Raw genomic sequence first — 26,361 nt, forward strand, 5'->3', positions numbered from 1 at the left:
AAACTCTCTGGAATCTTACTTCAAAATCGTCTTCAAACTCGTAATTTTAGATTAATTTTGCCACGTATGAGTCGATCTTATAATTCATATTTTTATGTTTCGGTAGGTTACTAGCCATATTTGAAAAATGAATCAGATTATTTTGAATTATTTTAAATTTAGTTTTATATGTGATCGACCAAAATTCGCCTCGCGATCGAATTATTGCCCACCCCTATAATAAAACGATTGTAAAAAATTAATCGGTTTTTTAAATACATCATATTATTAATTATTGTCAAATTATTTTTATATTTTTTTATTATTGAATCATATTAATTAGTAATAAATGTAAAGCTACATCAAAGTGTTTTTTTCGTTTCAGATACCTTTTGTGATAAGCCTTGCAAATTCTTGGAAACTGATGACTACACAAACAACACCGAGCTTCAATTAAAAAACTACATATAGGTAGCCTGTAGTTGACTCCAAAACGATGTTTAGACTAGTGACTGATAAGAAGTATTTCCCAAACAAATAGTTGAACATTCAATTTGCAAAATGTTATTCATAACGCAGATTTGTCCTCGTTTGGTGCACTTGAAATTGCTTAGTGTTGAGGTAGTGCAGTTGTAGTGTTCGGTACAAATGACTTGAATATACAAAGTTGAACATTTTCTCGAAAATGCCTGGATTAATTGTGTTCAGGAGACGTTGGAGTGTCGGATCTGATGACTTGGTTGTTCCTGGAGCTTTCCTATTTACTACACATTTAATATGGTAAGTCGTACCGCAATGTGATGTTTAAATGTTTTAAATATGTTTATGTGGAATATTTTTCTATTAATCACACTGTTTTTCAAATATTTTTTATTTGTAGGAAAATGTAGGATTTGTTAATTAGTAAACAAATACAATATCCGAGTTTTTGACAATGTGTCCGGTGAATTTCTGCTTTGGTGGTTCTTCAAATGCGCGAGATTTGTCCACTTTCTCTATTTTAAACATATTCTTTCAAATTTCTTATCTATTATGAAAAAAAAATGATTGAATCAGACCAAAATGTTTTTTCATAATAGATACGTATTGCTCTACTGCTGCTAAACAGAAATGTCTACAGTAATTTTAAAAGAATTTGTTGCTATTCTAGGGATATACATATACCAAATATTAGACTTAAATAAATTATATTTATAAAGAGTAAATCGCGATGGAATAAAAAAAGCTTGTTTGGAGTGAGGAACTTCGTTAGAAGAAACATCAATAACTAAGTATATTGGATGAAATTTGATCATAAGCATCAATCGGGTGGGATTTTCTGCAGAATTACTTATCCATCAATATGATGGATGGGGAAAGCTCCGCTATTCAAATCTCTGTTATCCTTTTATTTTGTCCCGTTATTTATATTCTACTTATTCTATTTGTAACAACTTATTACGCCGTCTTTACTTTTATGCTACGTGTGCTATTTATTTAGCAGTAAAAATGTTACCTCGATTTATTCTAGAAAGTTTTTAGTGATATTTTAACTTTCACTATTTTTTAAATTATTGCCATTGTGAATAATACTTCAATCTGGATCTGCGCATTCTAATTTTTATAGTAAAATTCACATTTTTTTCTTTGTAGCGTTTGTGCACTTCAAATATTGAGGCAGTGAAATTATACTGGGTCTGTCCTAAAATTTAACACATTTGTTGCATATATAAACAGGGAGTTCCAAAATTATACTTACAAACTAGCGGCGCACAGTGGCACATTTTCGTTTTTATTGTTTAAAAATCAAATAACTTTTGATCTCATCGATGAATCGTCGTCGAATTTTATTTGATATGAAGCTTAGGTGATCAGGTGTCTTGGCAAAATATTAAAGAAAGTTTGGTGAAAGAAATTTAGTTTCAGTTGGGGAAAGAAATTTAGTTTCAGTTCGTGAAAGAAATTTATATTGTTGGAAATTATCTTTATAAAAGTACAATAACAAGTTTTATAAAAAATATATGAAAACAAAAAACTTTCAGGGAACGTTTATAAGCTATGGCAAGTCAAGTATAATTTAATACTCGTATATTAGGTTTACAAATTATAAAAATACATTGTTCATTAAGATAAAGTAAGTCTTTTAAATATATATATGTAAATAATAATGAAAGCAATTTGATTTAAAAATAAGAAAATTCTAAATGTTACACTGTGATGTATGCACTAACTAATTAATTTGGCAGCAACTCCAAAACGTTGACAGATACGAAAGAAATAAAAGATAAAGGAAAGTTTGTAAACCGAATAAGGAATTTGTGACCATGTTGTTGGAGTTCAGAAGATATTACAAAAAAATGATGTGATAACAAGGCGAGACGAGATAACAAAATCGTTACATAGGGCTTACAAAATTTGAGATAAATATCTTGAAAACTGTAAAATCCCGAACGAGAAAATTGAATACCATTACTCATTTCATTTCAACACGTTTTTGGGATTATGTTTACGACGCGACGATGGTTGTCTTAATGTGCCTACTATTTGTAAAAGATTCCGGTATATTTATAGAACATCCTCTATACAATGGATTAAAGTACTGACTACCCTTATCTTCGTCCTTAGACTTAGAGTTTCAAAAATATTTAAACCCTTATTCGATATTTTAAGTTTCAAGTGTCCTTAGATCGTTTGGGCACTGATACACACTAAATAAATGGAAGAAATCATCAAATAAAATCTAAAGTTCATTTGCGATAACAATTTTCCAGAACTCTCATTAATCAGCAATTGACCTAATTCAACCGGAATCGGATAATAAAAATATAACAATGGGTATTTTTCACTGAAAATTATTTCATGACACGCAAAGTGAATATAGGTAGGTCTCCTTTAAAGTTAAGAAGCCTGAAGTATCACTTCGTGCTTGGATCTGTCAATGATTTTTATATTCATATCACTGATTAATATTTTACCCTACACACATGATAAAACTGTTTTTAAAATGTTTAGTGTCTGAGTCAGCCATCAGATATCTTTATATGAATTAATGTTTGTAGTTTGCTTGGTTGGTTTTTCAATGCGAAAAGCTTCTATATGAGTGCTCTTATAAGGTAGCCAGAGGACGACCAGATCTCTAGAATGTGCTTTATAATATACGTACTTTTAAAACAGTTCTATAAAAGTTGAAAATTTTGGTCAACAATGGTTTTTTATGGGTAATTTTATACCATCGAAAAGATTTACCAACGTTGTCGTGAAGGAATTCCACTCTATATTTGGTGCTTTAGGATTTCTAAGAAACGAGAATTATCGATTAAACATTTCCAAATCACGAATTAAAACGAATAAATTACTTTTCTACGAAGCAAATGATAATCGGGGCAGTTTTTTGATAATATCTGATTAAAAAGTTCATTAGTTGTTCGCTACTTCCATTGCAGTATGACTAACTAGATGGGGAGAATGTGCTTTATAAAGTACTTTTAAAACAGTTAAAGAAAAAATTGAAAATTTGGACCAAAAATTATTCTTTTTAGGAGTACTTAACACTATCAATTAATCATTTTGAAATGATGAATTGAAACGAATATATTATCTTTCTACGAAACGAACCACAACTTGGGCAGAATTTTTAACGGTAATTGATTTAAAAATTTCATGACTTCATTTGACTTTAACTTGATCTCCAGTACTTATGTGCTTACTAAAATACTGTTTTAAACAGCTCTGTAAAAATTTGAAAATTTCTGCCAAAAATTTTACTTTTTATGGATAACTTTTTGTAATTGAAAATATTTAAAGACGTTGTCGAGTTGTCTTTTAGTTGTGTTTTCTACTCTATATAACAAGCTTTGATTTGGGATTTCTGAGGGATGAAAACTATCTCTTAAACATTTTGAAATGATTAATTGAAACGAACGATAACCTGGTCAATTTTTGTGACAATAATTTATTTTAAATACCCATTAGTTTGTCCATTGCAATTATAGATTGACTAGATGGTAGTAATTTATTTATAAATTCGTAGCCCACTATGTCCTGACAAATATGTGATTTTAATAAAAATGAATTAAATACATTATTTTTATGGAAAAGGGAGCCATGGTTGAACGCTAATTCGTGAATATTCTTAATTTGCCAGTCGATTTTAATTAGATTGTACATATTTTACAGAACACAACACAACTTTCATTAAATAACGCGTTTTATTTTAAGGAGCGTTAAAATTGAGAAACATTTTTAGTTTTTAATTTCTGTTTTTTTTTCTAACTAATGTAAAATAATAAACTAAACAGGCGCTTTTCAGAAACTACACAAAAGGAAACTGAACTAAAAAGAGCGCAGGAAAATAAGTGTTGATGAGCCAAAAGCATTTAAAATTTCTGTGAATATTGAACAGAGCTAAAAAAAAGGATTGAATTGTGAAAAAAAATAGCAAATATGTATTTCTTTCTCTCCTGAATTAATTGAAACTGAAATTTCTCTTGAGTTAATTGAAACTGCATTAAATACTTGTGAAGCATTAGGTACTTAAGTACATGAAAATGTTCGGAATAATAATTTACATACTTATATCAAGGTACAGAATACAGAACTACTACTAACTACAGATAAAAATCACTATACAAACTGTTATATTGAACGAGTACTTAAACTGTGGAAGTTTTTTGCTAACGCCATAAAAATACAGTTTAGAGCTCCGATTAAATTTAAAAAAAGTTACAATTTCAATACATTTCCTTCCTCGCCAGTATAAAATTCGCGTACAACCGGAAGTATTAAAATTGTATAATCGTTTTACCTGAATGTACATGTTGTGTTACCAAAAAAAATTATGATAAAATTTGGTAATCTAATATTATTTCATAAATCTAATAATTGTCCAGACCATTCATTAATAGGTGCAGATTTTACTGACCTTTTCAACTCCTGGCAAGTAAAAGCGAGCAAAAGTACTCAGAGAAAAACATTCAAATAGACATTACTCATGTGCTCACTTCATGAGTTCTATTGTCACATAGTCTGTTTTGCATATAATGAAAACGGTCTGATTCCTCGCTTACGTACTCGAAATGCTCCCGTAAAGAAACCATTGTCAATATTATTGTTCTACTATTTCATGCAAAAGAGGGAAACCATTAAGACCCCTCTTCGGTTCTATAGTGAGTCACAAGCGCCCCGGTGAATTTCAATGTTGGGGAGCGCGCTGTTACTAACTCTTATTTATGGCGCAACCGGCTTACGGTTGTAACTTTCTGTTATTTACACCCTTTTTGAATTATTAATTCGGTACTTAAGGGATTGATATTGCCGATATCTATCAAATTTTTGCGGATTTATACCTGATTTGCTGGCAGTCAATACGAATAAATGAACAGGATGCATGATGGAACCGTGCATATGAGGGTGAGAGTCGTAAGCTTCAAAGTTTGTTTTCATAGATAAAGATGAACGCAATGTCGATAAATTGAGCAAATACAATATAGCTTTTCAGGCTAGGTTGCACATATATTTGAAAAAGTTATTTCGAATTTATTCTTCAGATTTATATGCTCTGATTCAGATTTCAGATCTCTATTCGCCTCTATGCTCTTATTAAATGTTTGTCAAAATTTAAGTTGACTTTTATAATATAATTTATTTTTGTGAAAGAAGCTGTAACGTTTTGATTCTAGGTGTTGGAAAAAAACTAATTTATTCAAAATCACGTAATTTTTGTGAAGTACTTGGAGAGCACGAGAAGAAGAATGAAAACCTTTTGTTCGCTTGTTTAATTTAAATTACCCTTATTTTGAAATCATACAATGCTCATTTGATGAAACATTCACATAAATAAAAAATTGGGCGGTAAGGTAGTTTAAAATTCTCAAAGCGAGATTGGCGCACACTACAATCTTAGAAATTTCAATTCTATAAAAGTTTGTTGCAGATTGTAATGGCTATTGGAAATTTGAAAATTGTAATTTCGAAGGCAAGTTTTTACATCTTTCGAATACTTGAGTTTCAGGCGTCTGAGCTATCTGTGGTTTTTAATTATCACTTTCTGCAAAACTCACTGTTTGGACTATTTACAATTTTTATTAGTTAAATTTGGTAGCTGAAGGCCTTTACTCATTTTCGGGTCAACATGTAAGTCAATCAGATGTCTGAAAAATTTTAAAGATTGTTTCATTCTATTCCTTCCAATTGTAGATATAGATAGGTACTTAGTAGTCGAAATTATTTAAATTTAAATTTATGAAGCAATCAGGCTGTTACAAATATAATTTGAAATAGTTAAACCACATGAACGGATTATACATTGGTAAGTGGCTAAGTGATAAATAGCTTCGATTATTTTTAAAAGCGCACCCTAAACATCCATGCAGTTTGACAATGAATCAAACTCAAACTCCATGTAGCCACAGTGTAGGCAGGGGTCTTTCTAACACTTTTTGCAACTGGTTTATAGACATAAAAAATAATTTATTGAAATCTTTCATTTTTTATTTTCTTTTCACTATCAAAGTGTTAATTTAAAAATCTCCCTTCGGATTGACTTATTAACAGCCAAATTAGGCCATGTTAAATCTGCCATGATACTATTGAGAAAACGAGCTATTTATTTTAATTGAATTGTCTATTACCAAAAACACTGAACGCCAAACAATAATAAATTAAGTAGTTTTAATTCGTACTAGTAATAGTAAAAACGCAAGAAAGCAAGAAAATTAGAATATCTACTTATAGAGAGAAATAGCACTTCTAAAGCGAAAAAATGTGTTTGTTGTTGGCGACTAACACAATAAAGAAGCTAATTTGAATGTTAAAGTAATATACTACAAAGAAAATGCGGAAAAAATAAGTTAATATTGATTCAGAAGGAGGAGAAACTTACGCGTGAATGGAGAGTTGGAGGAACTCGTTGCAGAAAGGAAAGAAGTAATATACTACAAAGAAAATGCGGAAAAAATAAGTTAATATTGATTTAGAAGGAGGAGAAACTTACGCGTGAATGGAGCGTTGGAGGAACTCGTTGCAGAAAGGAAAGAATAAATATTCGCCAAGAAAATCCAGGAATAAAATTGTAGAAAATTCAGAAAACGTAATAATTCCGGAAATATGAATAATGTTTGGCACAAATTAAAGTTTTGGAAAAGTTCCAGATGCAAAGCAAAGGGGCGTCGCATGAACATTAAAATAATCCTACAATATGAAGACAAAAATACTAAAGCTACTAAATAAGAAAACCGTCAAAAATAATTGTCTGCAGATTGCAACGTAAAAATAATGTTAATTTGCTATTTTAGTAAAGAATTATATTATTGAAGATTATTAGTTAGCTAATTCGAAACTCTAAACTAAACTAAACTCAATCAAAGTGATTAAGTATTGATTAAAATTGATTATGTAAAAAGAATCGAGAAAATGAGGAAGTTGATAACGATGCAAGGTATAATAAGAAAACATTTTCTTTGTTTCTCGACAAAATAAATCTTATAAAGAAGACATAGAAAGTTAGATAGACCTTGATAGTACCGCAAGTTTCAATAATCAGATTGAACACTGAACTAAACCTAAAAAATATGTTTGTAATCATATCCGATCTATAGATGTATATAAATGCATTAGCTTACCAAAATGGTACTGATATAAATTACAGAAGAAAATAAAAAAAAGTCAAGTGAAAAACTGAAAAACATTGTAAAAACCGATATAAAAAGGGAGGTTAAGAGCCTATTTTTGTAAATGAATTATAAGTGGCTTCAGCTGAAAGACCATTGGTCAATTTGGTGAAAATGACGTGAAATAGTGTCAAATATTGAAGTTATATGTTAAAGTTAGTTATCTGCATATGGAAAGTAAAACGTCTCAAATTTTAAATTTATTTGCAATGTACAAAACTTAGATTTTATGTAATTCATACACAAATTGAAATCTTCAATATTTGGGTGTAATATTGTCTAAATAACTGAATAGAACGAATTAGGTATTAAATAAAACCGATTAATCTTATGTTCAACATTTTTTTTTTTGGTGAAAAAAAAGTAGGTATTGAGGAATTAATATGTACCCTCATGTTTGATTTACAATTATCACGCGTTTTATTTGTAATCTTTCTTCTTTGCTTCGCTATTGGAAAATCATCCAGTTTTTAGCCTCACTGTGCTAGTTGATTTGAAAAGTTTTGCCAAATAAATTGTGTGCTTCTTAATGTAAATTTTTTTGTGTCAACAGATTGACAAATTTTTCAGCCGAAACTTTTAATAGATTCTATTTTACATGGTAAACAATCGTCTGAAACTCTATATACATATTAAACTGTACCAAATTGACACACATCTATAATTGATGGTTCACTCAGACCGACCTTAATGAATGGCATTTTAAATGAATCCGATTAAAGTAATTGAATGCTTTAATATAAAGGCTTCTGTATATTCGAGTTTAAAGTTTAACTCGGCTTTATTGTTTCCCATGAAATATTAGTGCTGGTTTCATGACGTTTGCGATGATGCTATTTTGAGAACCTATTGTAATCTAATTTTGTGGGCGCACCAACTGTTAAATCCACTTGGAATATTAATAGATATTTCGGTATTTTATGGGGATAGTTTTACTCAGCTTTCTACTAATGTTTACTTTATAACTGGGCATTTGTTTCCAAACACTTAGATTCTCTCAGTTTGATTTAAGAATGTTTCATTCACTTTCATTTAATTGAAGAGATTCGTGATATTTGTTAAAGGTACAATACGGTTTTAAGAAAACTTGACCCTGAGTCTTCAAAAAATTCTCAAAAATTTGATTGTGCTATTCTTATTAAATTGAGCCATTGTCCAGACAACACACCGACTTCAGGTTACGTCAATATTATGTGATATTATTCTGCTTTCGTACATACTTTTGGTCGACAGAAGTCGTCAATAAGGTAATAATTAAAAATATAATATAATAATAATTAATAAGTTCTTGGTCGTTGGGACTATGCGACAAAAGGATTGCGGAATGGAGAATGGTGTTGCATGGCAGGACGGTTAGGTGACGAAAAGCTGAATAACAAAGATCTGTTCAGTTGCATATAAAACCAGTCTCACAGTACATCTAAAAGTTTTCAGTTTATATTACAGGTCGTATCATCAGATTCAATCAAATTGATTCCACACGTCTTTGTTCACAGCTGAGGAATCACGTGTAAAATAATAAAATATTTTCTGGCTTTCTAAAACCTAGGAGCAACTTAGACCCTGTAAAATGATTTTTTTTATAAAACTGTTAACGTAGATCTGTAAACCGCAGCTGGTGCCTTAGATCTGAATAATCAGAATAATAACTTGCTTTTATATTAATTTTAGGGTCAGGGTCTAAGGGGGTTTTCAACTTTTCCAGATATTAAAATAACGTTCGGTTAAGAAAACAAACCCTGTAGGATTATTTTAAATTATACCACAATCACTTTAATTGTGTGTAATTTTATGACCACATTATGCTTTTTGCGATTTGGTTTGTTTGTTTTTCGCATTTCGTGTTGCAAGTTTTTGATAAATTGCATCTGGTTAAAAAAACTGCTTCTCACTTTCAACATTTGATAAAATATTATTATAGTCTTGTATGAACTTTATTATTATTTCTGCCACCCTGTCCCACCACACAGCTAATACATTGTTTTAATTATTTAGCCCTTTTGCGACAATTTTAGCGAACTTCCCAAGTGTCAAGTGGAGTATCTAAAAAATAAATTGATATTTTGAATTTTGTGATAAGATTCAATGTTCAGATGATGCAAAATCACGCTAATTTTTTTGAAAAAATAGTCGATGGAAGCAATTGTTTTTAAAATTATCCGATGAGCAGGGTTTATCATTTTCGGTTTTTAACCCTTGGCATATTCCTATCAAATCATGTTTATTGCTATGTAAACTTATGTATTGCTATTTGGGAAATAACAGGAACAGAATAATTATAAACTCTTAAACTGCCAATTGAGATTTGAACGAAATCTTGACGGTTACTGACTTTACATTGGTCATAAGTCTTAATATTTGGGACAATCCTCTTTTTTGCATTTGAATAACTAAGTTCACGTGCTTGTTGTTCTAGCTCTATATCTGGTTTTAGGTTTACATTTTGCCTTAAAAATTACTAAAAGTTTCAACATGCATCGTAGTCATTTTTTACGGTCTTCCAACTTAACACAGTCTTCTTTTGATTTTTTTCTTTATCTGCCAATTTTGAACCAGTCCCATGCACACACCCAGGCCGTTCTTTTTCCCTTTGTGGAATAAAAAATATTTTATTTCATAACTTTTTTATTGATTCATTCATAGGATTATTGTGAGCAATATCAGAAAAGTTTAGCGTTTCAAGAAAGGTGGCAATTATTTCTCGTGATTAGATATCAGTTTTTGTTTAGCTAACTTTTATGAATTCCTCCAATTCTTAGGCAAATTGCTTCCTTGACTTAAACACAATCGACTACTTGATTAGTAACCTTGCACTTTTACAACTTGTCTGCAAGGGGGCAATTTGCTTCCCACAATTTGATTTGTTACTTTGAGAAGTAAATAGATTTCGTCGTGAATACGGAGAGAACACTTTGAGGACACTTTCAAATTGTTCATATAATATTCACAAGTCATTATCTATGGCACACAAACAAGGAAATTATTCTTTATAAAATTAGGTAGGGAGCTCGGTGAATCATATGAGGAATTCCTGATTAAGAGATTTTCTCTTTCTTAGTAACGTATAATAACAATTTTAATAAATTACTTTCTAATAACCCCTTTAAAGCCTTTTGTGTCGACAATACACTTTTTATTTAAAAAAATCACGGCATGGCTAACTTAAATTTGATTAAAGAAAACATATATGTTAATGAGAACCCCTCTAATTATTACAGTACGTAATAAACATTTATAAGCCTAAAACGGAAATTGGCGTAAAAGCGGTCTCAAAGGAAACTAAAAAATCCGTAAAACTATTGCCAAACACCATGCATTAACTAAATATAACTAAGTTGAAAACGCCGTAATGGCCATTTTTCTAGAGCCAACCGAAAGTAATTTCTTGGCATGAAAACTGCAAGATTTCACATCTTTGAAGGGCATGAAAATAGTAAATAATTTGCATCTCAAACTTAAAGCAATTAATTTATTGTACATGTTAGGCGTCTTGAGGGTTGAATTAGGGTAGCGAATTTTTGACCCTTTGGGCAGGATCTTGTCTCTCCAGGGGCCTGCAGAGTGTTTAAAAATGCAAAACTTTGAAATGACTGGCTAGACGGTAGGACCATTTTGATAGAGGGTGCGGAGAATTGCATTGTTAAGAAAAATAGGACCCTTCCCGCAAATAAAACCTTTTGTTTTTCAATAATTAATTGGACGACTAGAACGTTTTGACTAATGATTTTAATGTATCCATAAGTATTTACCCTCTACAGGGTAAAATAAAAACACTAGAACGACGTTAAAACCAATTTGAAAGCGGGTCAGGAAATAAAAAAACTGTGAACCCATTAGAATCAAGAGATCAGTTTGCAGGAACATATCGATAAAAAGTAAATATGAAAAATTAACAATTTCTAAACCAAACAATTATAAATTTATGCAACAGACAAATGTTTAAGTTTATCAATTACAATCAAAATTGTTTCAAAGATTTGCCACCTTTCTAAAAACAATTCAAAATTTACCACGACAACAGGAAGAATTTCGTACAAGATTTAGAGAAACGTTTCAAAGCTAAACAAAACATAAGCTCAATAGAACGAAAACCATTAAAATGTTTACAAAAAGGTGAAAAGTTTAAAATTCTTTCGGCTTATAAAGCTAATGCTTATCATGAAAAAATGAATGAACTCTTAAACGAAGAAATATGTTTAAAATTATGCAAAACTCCAACAAGACGTATTGAAAGACAAATTTATAAAAATTTCGATAGGTTGAAATTAACACCACACAATAGTAAAACACCACATTTGTAGGGGGCTTCAAAAATTCAAGTAAATATTCCTTTGCGACCAATCGTTAGTGATATAAATTCACCTATTACTTAGCCTTTAGCAAAATATGTTATAAATATGTTAAATCTTTTGCTGAGAAACAACCTATTTTTGAAATACAGCTCAGTTTTTAGAAAAATTGTGGTAAATAAATATAAATTGAAACAATTTTTTTGTTTAGTTGGTACAACAAGTTTTGATGTTGATAGTTTATTCTATAACGTACCTGTAAAAGTATCTTTATATTTACCTAAATCTTTAAATATGAACAAAAATTTAAAAATGACGCCAACCTTAAGAAACGCACACATTTGAGGATTAACACTATTATTCAAATTTAAGGATATGGGTAAGGTCATGTTATTTTCATTCCAATGATAATTTTTAGCAACAAAATTTTGTCAAAGATTTGGGGTGCCGTTGTCGCATTTTTTTCAGTGATATATTTTTGGAAAATCTAACTAATTTAATAAATAATTAAAATTTTAGAGCCATAATTTGGTGGCGATATATTTTGATGATGTATTCATTTATAGTCATTTTGATCAAAAACTTGTTGCAGTTTTATTATATCTTAGCAATAAAGACACAACAAATAAAATCACTTTCGAAAAACAACCAAATTTCTTTTCTCGAAATACTAATAACCAAAAACTTAGAAAATAACGAGAATTTTGTATATAGAAAACCGACTCATCCAAATCGATGTTTAAAATTTAACTCAAATCACCCGTAAATGGTAAAAACGAGCATGGAAAAGTCTATATGATAGGGCATACAAAAATTGTAAGCAATATTATCAAAGTAATGGATCTCACCAGAATTGACCAATATTGTATTAAAATGTGCAATTTCTGTTTATTCATTTATTATTAAAGCAAATAAATTGCACGCTTTAATTAACGATTTGTTAATTCATTTGATCCAGTCCATACACACCAGTTCCTGTAATTTTAAACAGATTTTATGTGGAGAAAACATCAAAACCATTAAAAATATTTAAAGAACGCTAATCAAATATGAAAACAGAGTTTTATAGATTACATATTTCTCAACATGCAATTGATAATTGTCACAAAATTCAATGGAATGCTTCAACTATTTCAGTAAAGACATCATCAACAAAAAATGTTATTAAATATAAAAGTAAAAAATGTGAATGAAATATAGAGGATTCATTTTATTAAATTAAAATAATTGTGTTGCCTCATACCTATTCCTCCATTTAGGCCAAACAAGGTTACCTACGCTAAAATTTAAAGTGTACCAAAGAAACATGCACCTCAATGAAAATTTCACAATTTTTTTTAATTAATTGTATTTACTATTATTTTGTCATCAATGAGATTAAAATCAAAGTAAAAAAAATGGATAATTTGTGAAAAAAACGAACTCAGAGGAAATTTTTACTTCTTTTTATTCACTCTATCAATATATGCTTATTTAGATATCGATACTCTTTAGGTCAAGGCAAATTTGCTAAATTAATTTTTTTACCAATTGGAATTTCCTCTTACATCTTGAGTCTAAGAGCGGTGACAGTATTTGATTACTTTTTGGTAAATAATTGGTTCTTTATTTTGAAAAAAGAGCCCTATTTATTAAACCGTTAAAAAAACTTAAGGAAATTCTCTATTTTTTGAAAGGCAAACGTTTTTGAGACCAGACACCAACCAAAAAGTGGTGAAAACATAAATCCGCTTTACCATATAGAGCTGGCTGATTCATAATAGATAAAGTGTCACGTAATTTTGCAGCATGCAATTTATTGCTAACTATCTTGGCAACACAACAAATCACATTTCAGTGCACAACCATGTCTTTTGACCCGATAACAAATAAGCTTTAATAAAATTTCGGGCTGCATCTTCATGCCGCCGAAATCTGTATTGGTTAGTTAGCCAAGTCTGCAGGAATGAATGATATCGTACAGAGACATCTCGAATACACTTGAGATAATTCCTCAACCTAATTTGTATCTTTCAAAGGGCTCCATTGTTTTAACGGCCAAGATTAGATTCATAGCAATACAGATGATGTGCCATTATCAACCCCTCTACAATTGAACGAAATTTACTATCGCACCCTGTTTGCCTGCACTCTCGTTGCGTGAGTGAAATAATGATCAACCGTTTTTTCATTTGGAACATCTGATATCGGGGATTTATACTTTGAAGAAGGCACTTGTTCTTTCACATCCGCTTAATATTTTATGGTTAGTTTCGTGTATTGGGGTGGTCCAAAAATTATGTGTTCAATAATTCACGTGGGATGGGAATAACGAACAGGACGTTTTTGGGGCAATAAATTTTGATAGTTGAAGGATTACACTCCTCCACAGATTAAGGAGGAGCATGGTAAGGGTAGGTTGTAATAATTTATTGTCGGAATTGGAGAATAGGCGGAGTTTTAATTGAATATGTTTCGGTTTGGATGTTTAGCAACGACGTTGACTTACCGGCTTGGTATTTTTTATTTTTGGTCTTATCGCTTTGCTAATTTAAATTAGTTTTTGTAATTTTGAAAACCCTATAAAAAAAAACGTTCATGGAGAATATATCAAGTTAAAATAAAAGGCGTAAAAACCTAATTTACACAAAATGCATACAAAAAAAAGCTGATTTTCGCATTTTTGTTTTTGAAGTGCCTCTTCCAGTTATACCGGATCTAGATCTCCATAAATACTAGACTCCAAAAACTTTAAGTTTTCAGTTTCTAAATTGTTTCAACATCAGGGTAGATATTTTTATATACTTGGGGCATCATTGCTCTTAATCGTTTACGTCTGGTTTTCTGAACTTCAAATTTTTTAAGAGCAGCCCACATTCAAGACTTAATTACGCATTTTTTATGTCCATAGACTTTCAAAACTTTTAATTTCAGACAAACAATTAACAAATACTGCTTGGTGAGGATTGAAATATCAATAAAAATAATCTTAGTTAAAAAAATATTGAAGATTAGGACCCGGATTCTCCTTCAGGATGCACAAAGTTTTACAACTGCAAAGAAATCCAAAATGAAATCAAATAAACAAATAGATTGCAATGTTTTTCGAACAGAATCGTTAATGGTGAATTGAGACTTTACTTTTTTCAAGCAAAACTTTTTTTGAATTGGAATACAAACAAACTTGACATAAGATTTGTTCTCACGTAAAATTTGCTCTTGACCTCAACATTGAAGACTCGATTTTAAATGCAATTTAATGTATTTATGTTTTTCTGCTTAGTTTATTTTAAGGCTAAGGAAAAACTTTGTCATGTTTTTGACTTTGCTCCCATTGAAGACTAAATTTTATTTAATTAGTTGTCAACAAAAAAATTTGAAATATTATTGACTTTATTATTTATACTATTAGTATTTCGCGAAAAGGAATTTGGCTGTTTTTTATTCCATATTTAAGCCTCGAAGAAGGAAAATATTATCCGGAAGCTTATTAATTCACTGAGAAGGTTTCGTTTCTCAAGACGAATTGGTCCGATCTTTGCATCTCGATATCTCCGCAACGGTTGCAAATAGCAAGAATTAATCCTAACTTCCAAAGGAGCTTACCAATAAAATGATTTGCAACGAAAAAGTTGTAAGCCTTTACATTCTTAAGTTTGTTATAAAATATTAACTATGAAATACCTCCAAACTTTAGACTGAAGGGAAAATTTAGATAATTTTATCCCACGGGACAAATAGTTTCATATAGAGTGGGTCGGAAAAAGATAAAAAATATATACTGACATTTTACAATCTACATATTAACACCTTGTTAAAACGCGTTTGAGTTTTGAGTGATGTTTTACTCCTTAAGAATCCTAGAAACTAAATGCATTTAAGCCAGCCCACCAGTCCATAGTAAGAGCGATTTGAATGAAGCTTGCGAAAAGCGCTTCTTTGGCAAACTGGCAAACAACCGCAAATCTTAATTTTGCGGATTACCCAATTCTAAAGCTACTGATTAATGGAAAATCAACTACAGCTAGGAATGATCCGCAAAAAGTTAACATAACTGACCAAGAAACTGCTAGAATGGACGTGACGTTCTCTTAATATTTTTTAGTACTTGGCTTGTTAAGCGGGCCTCGAACCAAAAATATTCTATCTAGATGAAAATTCAGCAATATGATCAGATTTTTCGAATAAAAACATGTAAGAGATAGACGCAAGACGATATAGACACTGCTTGGCTCCTAACTGTATCCAAAATTTTAATATACATATTTCGGCATCTACCTAAACTATGTACGGTTTATTTTATTTGTGCGTTACTTTTACATCGTTCGCTACGATCAAACATTCAAACAAAGTGTATTTCTTAAACAAGCCGTGCAATCTATACCTATTATGTGATACTTACATTGTTATTAAACTGTTTTGTTTTATATAAACTCCCCACAAATTACTTTGCATCTCAAATATCAATTTTGAAACGATGCTCAAAGTTAGTTGGTTAGTGATCGTATTCGTTAAGGTATGCGACATCCTTGTACTACCCCTCGGAAAAAAAGCTTTTGATACATAAAATAACAAAAATACGTTTCTCTTATTTTTTAAGTTTGTCATTGAGGGCTTGAAACATGTTTCGAATTTTTTCGCTTTAAACTATAATATGAGATGGATATGCAGGCAGTACGAATGATAGGGTGTTTTCATCATTTATCCAGCCAGCAATAGCTATTTAGCATATATTTAATAACATTAACGTCCTTTTCGTAAGGACAACTTCAATTGTCTTATTTAAGACCCAACTTATTTCGATAGTCTCAACCTTGAACAAAATTGATCCAGAAGAATGACCACGATTTGCACAAACCTGTATATGTGATAAAATTTAATGAAATTATCCTATACTAAGCTAAAAGAAAATACAATGACAGTGTTGAATTAATTGATATATTAAATGAAGTAATTTAATAAATATTGAATTAAAAATATGGCGAAGTTCGACTAAGATGTCATTATCAAGGCCGTTCAAAGAACCGGAAAACAACATAGAAACAAAAAGTAGATCGGGAGATATCCTAGAGAAAAGTAAAGAATTAACACAAGCATCACCCCCAAAGCATCAAAGAAATGATCGAAGAATTGCAGACAAAACACTAAAAAAGTCACGTTAAAAGTCAGATTATTAAACACTTTCACAAGTAAGGAATTAAAATGACTAAAATGGGTTTCCACTGGTCCTTCACACGGTTAAATGACTGGTCAGAATAAGCGAAAGTGCTGCAAGTAGTTTATGATATTGTTTTATCCTTATTGAGAGGCAAACAGTGTTTTTTTCTTTTCCCTTATCAGTAAGATACACTGAAAATTTTCCCGTGAACCGAAAACAAAGGGAAAACGAAATAATTTGGCGTCTAGCTTCGCAGTAACAAGTGTTTATTCTAATTTTGCTATCATAAAATTGTGCATCTTTTACTATCAGAACAATATTGATGAGACACGCAAAAGTTAATCAAAGTAATAGTATAGTAAAATATAAGTCTAATAATGTACGATTTAGATAATGAATAAGCAAATCAAACTGGCTACCAAAAATTGGAATCAGATGACTATATTATAATAAACTACACCAGTTTAAAATGAAATAAAATTATGCGACGAATTTTGCAATAGCTAAAAACGAAGATCCGTATGAGCGTTTAAGAATGCAATATTTGGCCTTGGTCATTTAATACAGTCAGTTTAAAAGCTTAAAGCTCAAGCAGGAGATTTTCAAATTGGGCTGCCTTTATTTTAGTTTTCCCAGCAAATTAACAAATTTTACTTTCCCGAGCATCAGCCTCTGTCGTTACTAAAATAATGGAACAAGTTCTTCTCATTCTTTACGTTTTTTACTCAAGCTGCTTTAGTTTGTTCCATGTTCGGTACATGGGTTCGTTGGTTCATGTTCGGTACATTTTTCGCAAGTAATTGTCTATTAAGGCATTCATATGCCTCTGATAAGTCTGTAAAAACCAATTTTCCCCTTTCCTTGTTTTCAAGAAACTTCATGCCTGACCGAATGTTGGTTTTCACAAATCTAGAAGTCGATTGCATATGGTCATTTCGAGAAGTTTTGAAACTATCTAACAGTGTTTTGAGTGCAATTTTCAAGTTATCTAGGAAAATACCACATCGAAACGAGTTATTCATTAAGTTGCATAACACTGCATTCAAATCAGCCACTACAAGTATCATGATACTTGTTGGAATTCAGCTACTCCACTGCTATGTTTATTTTAAAAAAAGTTACTTAATTCGATGAGTTATTTGCATGTTACAGGGCTTATGAACAGTGACTTCTCATTACTGGGATTAATTACAGAAATAACAGATCTGACTGATAGAGCAATTAAATTGGCACATTATGAGAATAGAGCAAAAAATCTTAAAAAAATAAAAAAGATGCTAATAATGAACAAACTATCCCAAATCATTCTTCGAACCAATCATAAAACGAAGAATAAATAAAATCTACAATTCCAATAAATGGAACAACATAAATAATAATAATAAGAAAAAAGAAGGTAAAATCAAGTATTGCCATATATTCCAGAAATTAACACAAAAATAAAAAATATTTTAAAACCGCATAATATCAATATAGCAGAAAAAACTAAAAGCAACTTAGCAAAAGAATGTTTCACAAAATTTATGCCTAAAAGTGATAAGTTAAACACACCTAATGTAATATACAAGATTGACTGTTTGAACTGTGACAGCGCATACATAGGTTAAACAGGACAATATTTAAAGAAAAGAATATACGAACATAAATATGTATAGCTTAAGAAAGGTTAACGAAAATGGAACAGCATTAGCACAACATGCGCAACAAATGTGACATAGTTTTGATTTTGATAACACGAAAATATTAATCAATGGACAATTATAATATGAGAAGAATCCATGAAATGATACAAATTAAAAAACATCAGAATGCAATGAATTTTAGATCAGACACAGACAACCTTAGCTCTATATATCATACACTAATTAAACAAACACCTATATACACTCATTAAACCTAACATTCTAACTACATAACTACATAAACTACATAAAATATAAACACCTGGTATATTGAAGAAATGCAGACCAAGTGATGATGATATATGCAAAGAAAAATGTCAAATATTATAAACAGTTTTTTTATTCTTTCGCGCGATATTGGACAAAATAAAGATTTTTCAATGGCTTGCCAAATGTGAAGGTAGAAATAACCATACATGTAAATAAAATTTAAATCTCTAAACAATAAATTCTAGTCTTTTCCCGAACATGATTGTCCTGACTTATCACCTGTAATCCCAAGAGATTCAAACGATTTTAATATACTTTTTAATATGTTTGTTAGTTGTTTTAGTTGTGTTAGTTAGTTTTAGTTGTAAGAGCTCTTGTTTTAAACTAATGACGACTGTGAATGTATATTTTAGACAACCTGATGATGGTGGAGAAAAACAACGAAACGTATTTGTAACATTTTAAATGGTAAACAATAAAATTGACTGGAACCCAGGAATTCCTTTTGAATTAAATTAATTACAGATTAGAAAATATATGAAGCAACGTTTTTCAAAAAATTATTAACTAAAATTATCAGCTATTTCACTGCCACTTGCCTCTAATTGTGTCTTATTTTTATGTTTTGTTTTCCGATAATTTCACTACAAATCGTCCTCATGTATTTGATTTTATTGTCTGATTTACTGACTCTCTTCACAATTTCCAATACAAATTTCGCCATAGTCTTTTTTTTGCTTTCTGAATTAATTAATAAACACTGTTTGCATTCTTTCAATTTTGGTTTTTTATATTTAATTTGAGACCTCTTTGAACTTTTCTTTAATGGAAACGATTTAAGTTGTACCAGTCACTTCAGAGTAATTGACCTGTTGCAAGTAAGTGTGAAAAAAAATTATATTTACTATTCTTAGTTGACTGTTATACACATGTTGTTTAATATCCGGTAACATGGCAAATATAAAGCAGATAAACCGAATCCAGTTCACAAAGAAATTTCGCGCGTATTGAGCGACACAGTTGCAGATAGAGCGAAAAGGTCAAAGGTCGTGGCTTATATATGCCAAAACGGCCGAAAATACGCTCGGGAATACGAATTTTGGAACCGATGGAAACGGCTTATAATGAAAAGCTTAAATTTATCAGGGAAGTTTCGCTTACAGCATCAGGCAGGGGCGTGCACATGATATGATCTTCTTCAAGRGATAATGAATGGGCATTTTCAATGGATAATCAATGGGCRATTTCATAGAWAWWWWTTTTAACTGGAAGCATTTATTAAACGCTTATAAGTACTTTTAAGTTATATTCACGCGAKACTTTTTACAGATTTAGRTCATGTTAGGTGATATTGTTTACGTTATTGTTCAAACCTTACTACTGCCTGTTTTACTTGCTGTTGTTAATTAGGTAAATAAATAGTTTACAAACTTTGAATGTTATTTCAGTGTTAGCTCTGGTCTAAGAAATTTCTAAGCCTCGTCTAGGAAAAGCGTAAAATACGACTGAGAGCYGAAACCGGCARTTTTTCCAGCTAACTCCWYTAAAMGCGACATKTTTATTTACAATAMATTTGTATCATAATGTTAATGATATAATATTATTTTGGTCATAACATGCATTTAATAACTGCGCTTAACTTCCTTTAAGAYGTWGCTTCTACTACTGACTCGTCGMCTTTTTRAATTTCTCTTTTTCATTATTCTTTGGTGTTATCCAGATACTTTTCCTAGGAAACAATTTCCTCTGAAACAATATTTCTCAGAAATCGATATTGAATTGAAGAAATTTGATCAGCATCCGTCGATCGTCCAGCATAAAATGTCAATATTTTTYTTACATAAATCGCTTTTCAACAAATCGAATTCATACACAACAGTAATGAAAAAGATTTTTTAGCATCCTAATATTGAAATAAAGTGATTTTTTCGCGGTTTAAGCRGACMAACGCGGCTTAAAGCTAAAACGGACCAAGTCTAAARCATACATTTTTGCTTAATGCACTTTTAAACCGAGCCAAAAATTATATCTGAATCTTAGTTAGTTTTTGAATACAAATATATTATTTTTATTATTTATATTTTACAACGGTTGTAAATCGTTGTAAAAGTAAACTTGTTTCACGAAAAATATATATTTTTTAAATCGATTGCACCCGTCGATGTTTATTGGGCGATGGGCAAGCTGCGATGTAAAATAAAATTGAACATGGTGGTTCGAATAAATATACGTCATCTACGTTGAAATTTCCGAATAAAGCACTCTGCGCATTATTGAATATTCTGTCTAAACGGTTAAATTGAAACGTTTAGTATTTGGCTTATTTTTCCTGGCCTAACGGGTTTCAACATATTTACGATTAAATGAGAAACTGCTGAAATTAACCTTTTGGATGCTCGTTTGTTGTTAATTAAAGATTTAAATCAGATATCACCAAAAACGTATCAAACGAGTTTAATAAATGCTGAAAATTGTCACCATTTATACCCCTAAAAGTATCCTAAACGATCGATTTGTGAAAACCGTTGGGCTCTCATTTTCATGTTCTTAAGTTAGCTAAAGGTCCAGAGACATAGAGTCTGGCGATCTTGCCGGCGTTTTTATTGATCCGCGTCAACCTATCCATAGACCTGAAAAATTTTATTTAAGTATTTTATAACGTCTGCACTAAAATAAGGAGAACCCCATCTTCTTTAGTAATCTTTTTTTATGTATATCTATAATCTTTTTTTTAATATAGTTTTATGATTCTTTCTAGTTGAGTTGATACATTGAACAACAGTAGACAACCCTGTCTAACCCCTCGGACTACATGGATTTAAGTGGATTATCGATTTGTTCCTTTAACAACTGCTTTTTGCTAGAAACAGACTCTCAAGATCGCTTTGGCTTGCTTATGGTCCAAAATGTTCTTTCTCAAAACGTTTTTTTGCCGATAAGCGATTTACGGTTTTGCGAAGTAAATGTCCTCTCGCCCAAGCCTATTATCTGCAAAAATGTCTGTATTAGATATTTTATCTTTTCTAATTGAAACCACCAAATATTCTTCAAAACTTCATTCTCAGTACTTCATTCATTCACTTCATTGGCTAATTATAGGACTGTTTTTTATTTTGAAGAAAATAACAGCTAGAATTAGAAGGGATAATAAATGTACAAAAATGCATTTTATTCCTAGAACATTCAATTAGCGATTTCGTGTAACGTAAATTTTTGCACGGTTCTTAACATACCACAGATAGAAAAACTTAAAAGTTTTAATAAACGTGCAAAAATAAAATCGATAATGATATCGACCGCCAACAAAACATACAAATCCAAAAATTGTTTTTGCTCATGTGATTGATTCTCCATAGTCTATAAGCGCCTTTACTTAAGCTGTGATTGTGTGTCGGTACGATACAAAAATCCATTTTTTCCTGTTGATGTCATTGGCTTTTGATAATTTACGTATCCAATTATAAATTAGCTCAACTTTCTCTCGATAGCAGCAATTTAAGTAAACTAAATGCTAGAGAATCCACTGCAAGAAAATGGAAAACTCGCATTTTAGAGTGAGTTAAAAACGGCAGCTCTAACGAACTAAAGCCGCATCACAGCGGAGGCCGAAGTCTAATGAAGATAATGGAAAACAGCATTCGCCGACCTCACTCATTTTGCGTCACGTAGTGTAACTGGAACATCATTAGAATTTTCACGGAAAATAGTGCAAATAAATTGTTTTCTTGCAGTCCTTGATTGTGTATTGCGATTATGTCACGTCGTCATGTTTTTCACACGATTTACCTTAAATATTACTTCTGATTCATACGTTGTATTATATTTTTACCAACGAGTGAGGTGAATGAAGTTTGCAAGGAATTCCGTTTCTTAATTGTGGCATGAAAAGAGTGTAAATCATACAACGTAACTTGATATTTAAAAAATACATTCGTTGTGTTGTTTTTCTTCTAGTTTTGCCACCACAATTTACAATTCATTTCCTCAATTTAGTATATTAATGAGGATACAGGTAACATGCTCTTTGTATTTTTCTTGAGCACGATTGTAGAATTCTCCTTTTCATCTATCTATTCACTTAATTGATTAGAATATTGATTTGCATTTTGACTCAGCATAGAAGCAATGTTCAATCTAAATTGCCCAGAAAATCAGATAATAAAAATTGTGATCCCTACATTGTTCAGCTGCAACTGAAAATATTAATGTTTTCTTTAAATACTTTTTAAGGTAAGGTTTATTAATATACAAAAAATGATCAGTAGAGAACGAAAATACAGGTGCCAACTTCAGTTTGGATTAGTTGGATAGATATTGTGACGATGCTGGGAAAACTGCAGTCACTTTTATAAAGTATGTTTTTATTATAAACTACATTAATTTTATAAATATAATAGTGCTAATAAAATGTTTTTTTCCTCAATTACGTACACAAATTAAAATGGTTGTATTACCATAATAATCTTACTGAAGTAATAAGCGAAAACTGTAATACTTGAAATTAGAATGGATTGCACGTTTTAAATAGCTTTTCACCAGTTGAAGGGATTGTGTGCAAGTAATGCATTTCCTGCAAGTAACTTACAGTCCTGCTTATTTCGCAGTTTCATTGTTTGTATTCGCACTATGCACTGATTTATTGCAATCGGTATAGCAGCGAGTATTATTAATTGCTGGATGCTTTATGGTTATTTAGAGCCGTAGAAGGAAATTACAATTTTTCGAGTATGGCAGTTCAATTTATCCGAAACCATCTAGTTATTAATATAATATCTACATATAAACATGCTTGGATTATTTGAAAGATTTAATGTGAACACGATGCTTTATTTGTTTTAGACTTACATTCAATTGTTTGTTCGTGCTTTTCTTGACTTAATAAGTGAGCGAAAAAGTAGGAGCCAAATTTTCAGTTTCAACGCTCAAAACATAGTTCTGCTATGGAAAACCAACAGCTTTTAATTATTCTTGCCAATTTTTCAAAATTTGGTTTTAGATTAGATTATCTCAACATATTTTCAAGACTTCTTAAGGTTTCTAAATACATTTTTCCCGAAAACTGAAAAGTCAAATGTTTTACTTTTTGAACTTGAGAAATATTTTCCGTGATTTGGGGAAACAATTCGTAACCAATCGACGAACGTCCATCAAGCTAAATAATCTCAATTGTAAGCAAAAGTACTTCAAATTAAAAACTTGCTGCTTTACATTGAAAAATCGAACTCTTCTTCGGGGGTCGGTTATTTGATAAATCTGAGCGTGTATAAAGCATCAAATATTTCAAGCTTTTCTCAAATTGGAAGAACCGCAATAATTTCGCGCTTTCCACTCCTAGTTTTCTGGTAAACTATTGATTCGAAGAATGTTTATTCACTTCTATAGTACAGAGTGTTTCAAATTTATGGTGCATATTTTAACCCGCATATTCTGCCATCAGACAGAAGACAAAGTGTTGATATAAACATAAGTCGCAATTGCGTTTTTGAAAAAAAATATAGTGTTTTGATTTAAGTAAAGCTCCTAGCGTTAATTTTATATTTATTAAAAGCATTTTTGCATAAGTAAAATAACTTACGTATAGACATAAGTTATTTTACAAGTAGAGTGATTAATTAATAAAAATTGTTAATAAATAATCGATTTACTTTCTTTTCCAAGTCAATTGGAATTTCTACATACTAGACGAACGAATAACACCAGCTTGATAATAGAAAATAATAAAATGTAGTATTTTTACTTTGTAGTATTAAACGCGCAGAACATTTTCAAGCAACAGCAGCTGCAGTATATTGTAGGAATTTCTATAACAGAGAATTGATGGAGATACATAATTTTATGTCCATCCCCTAGACGATGAACATTCTTTGTTCTTTTTCGCAGAACTTTTGGAACACGTTCAGTTTGGACTCGCCTCTCACTTGTGGTTTGTCTGCCTGTAGGGCGTTTCGCGTAAAACTACTATTAAGTCATAGTTTTTTAAAATATAGGCAGGTTTTCAGCATGCAACAAAATAATTTTACTATGATATACATCTACTTTCTTAGTTTTAACTAATGAACCAAAACTAGCCAAACAGTTCAACAGTATTTAGGAGAATTTCTTATTTTCAAGTCTCAAACATTCGAATTCTTTTAATTGGGTTTTCCGTAATTCTTTGAATAATTCATAGAATTTATGATGTAACAAAAACGGCCACTTGTATTCTTACCAAAATAATGGGTTATTTTTAAAAACTTTTACTATCACGTCTGACGGAACGATATTCTTCTGGTATTAATTTTCTGAAGTTGTTTATTGAACATTTTCAAAACATTTAAATGGGAGCTAAACTAATTTTAGTCTCAATAGACAACTGCGTTGACTAGTTTATTGAATATTGACGTATTTACGTAGCCGCTCTTTTTTACTTTAAAGTCCGCTTTTCTGAAGAAACATTTAGGCTTCAGACGGTTTTTTTTGGGGATATTTCGTATGTTCTTCGGGTATTATGTGTGGAGTGTCAGTTGTCTAGAATTAATAATTATGTTGGTTAACAGTGCCAATTAAATAAAACTTACCAAATATGGTAATTCAATCGTAATAATCCCCAATGATAAGGTAATGATTTTCGTGTTAAAAGAATATCTGTACAGAACTCCTTTAGTTATATAATTAACAGATATGCTATTAATTATGCACTGTAGTCTTATTGTTATCTGCTAGTTTTAGCTAAATCGTATACTATTACCATAATAACTTGCATTAAATAATGCCACCCCGTTTAACTCCGGACTACCTAGGGATGAAAAGGTTGAATATTACCACCAAAAGTTGAAAAGTAATTTCAGTGAAATTTCTTGCTTCTGCGTTTTTATAACAAAAACAGTGGACGAACAAATCACAATATTTTAAGATTCCATCAAAGTATTAATTTTCATGCCAGTACTTATTGGAAGCTTTTAATACTACTTTCAACTTCTCTGTGAAAAGTAAACCAATTTTACGCTCATGTGAAAACTAAACCAGCTAACTAATAGAAAGCTTCGTGGAGATTGCAAACTGAAATAAAATCAAATATCCACTTACTTTTATCACGAGGGAGCTGAGCATTTAAATGCGCTTCTTAAGCCGGCCTAAGAGCCGACGTGTGCACACGGGAGAGCGAGATTAGACCCCCGTTTGCACATAAACATGCATGTATTACGAAATTTGAATTGCAAATAAAAGAAATGCAAATTCTTGATAATAGTTGAAAGTTAATAAAGTTTATTATCAACATAAATTTCTCGCTTCTTTGTTCTATTTAAATTACTTTTTGTTGCAGGTCGTTGCATGCTTTATACATTAACATATTAAGAAAGAAAAAATCGACACTTTATTGATGAACTATTTGTAATTGTACATACTTTCCTGACTGTGTTTCAATTCCAAATCAAAAT

The 26,361-nt window shown here is 30.8% G+C and overlaps 1 protein-coding gene across 4 annotated transcripts in view; it reads left to right on the forward strand.

Moving 5' to 3' along the window:
* LOC109542114 (diacylglycerol lipase-alpha) overlaps window positions 1-26,361 on the forward strand; it is a 155,092-nt gene that overhangs the window by 28,033 nt on the left and 100,698 nt on the right. For all 4 annotated transcript variants that reach the window (XM_019911172.2, XM_019911174.2, XM_048665505.1 and 1 more), the window contains exon 2: window positions 365-759. In XM_019911172.2, coding sequence (XP_019766731.2) covers window positions 665-759 — 95 coding nt within the window. In that variant the 5' untranslated portion in view covers window positions 365-664. The remainder of the gene's footprint in view (window positions 1-364; window positions 760-26,361) is intronic.

This window comes from Dendroctonus ponderosae, unplaced genomic scaffold (assembly GCF_020466585.1).
Source record: "Dendroctonus ponderosae isolate FM_Combo_2020 unplaced genomic scaffold, Dpon_F_20191213v2 Dpon_F_20191213_4, whole genome shotgun sequence".
In the NCBI taxonomy this organism is placed as follows: domain Eukaryota; kingdom Metazoa; phylum Arthropoda; class Insecta; order Coleoptera; family Curculionidae; genus Dendroctonus; species Dendroctonus ponderosae.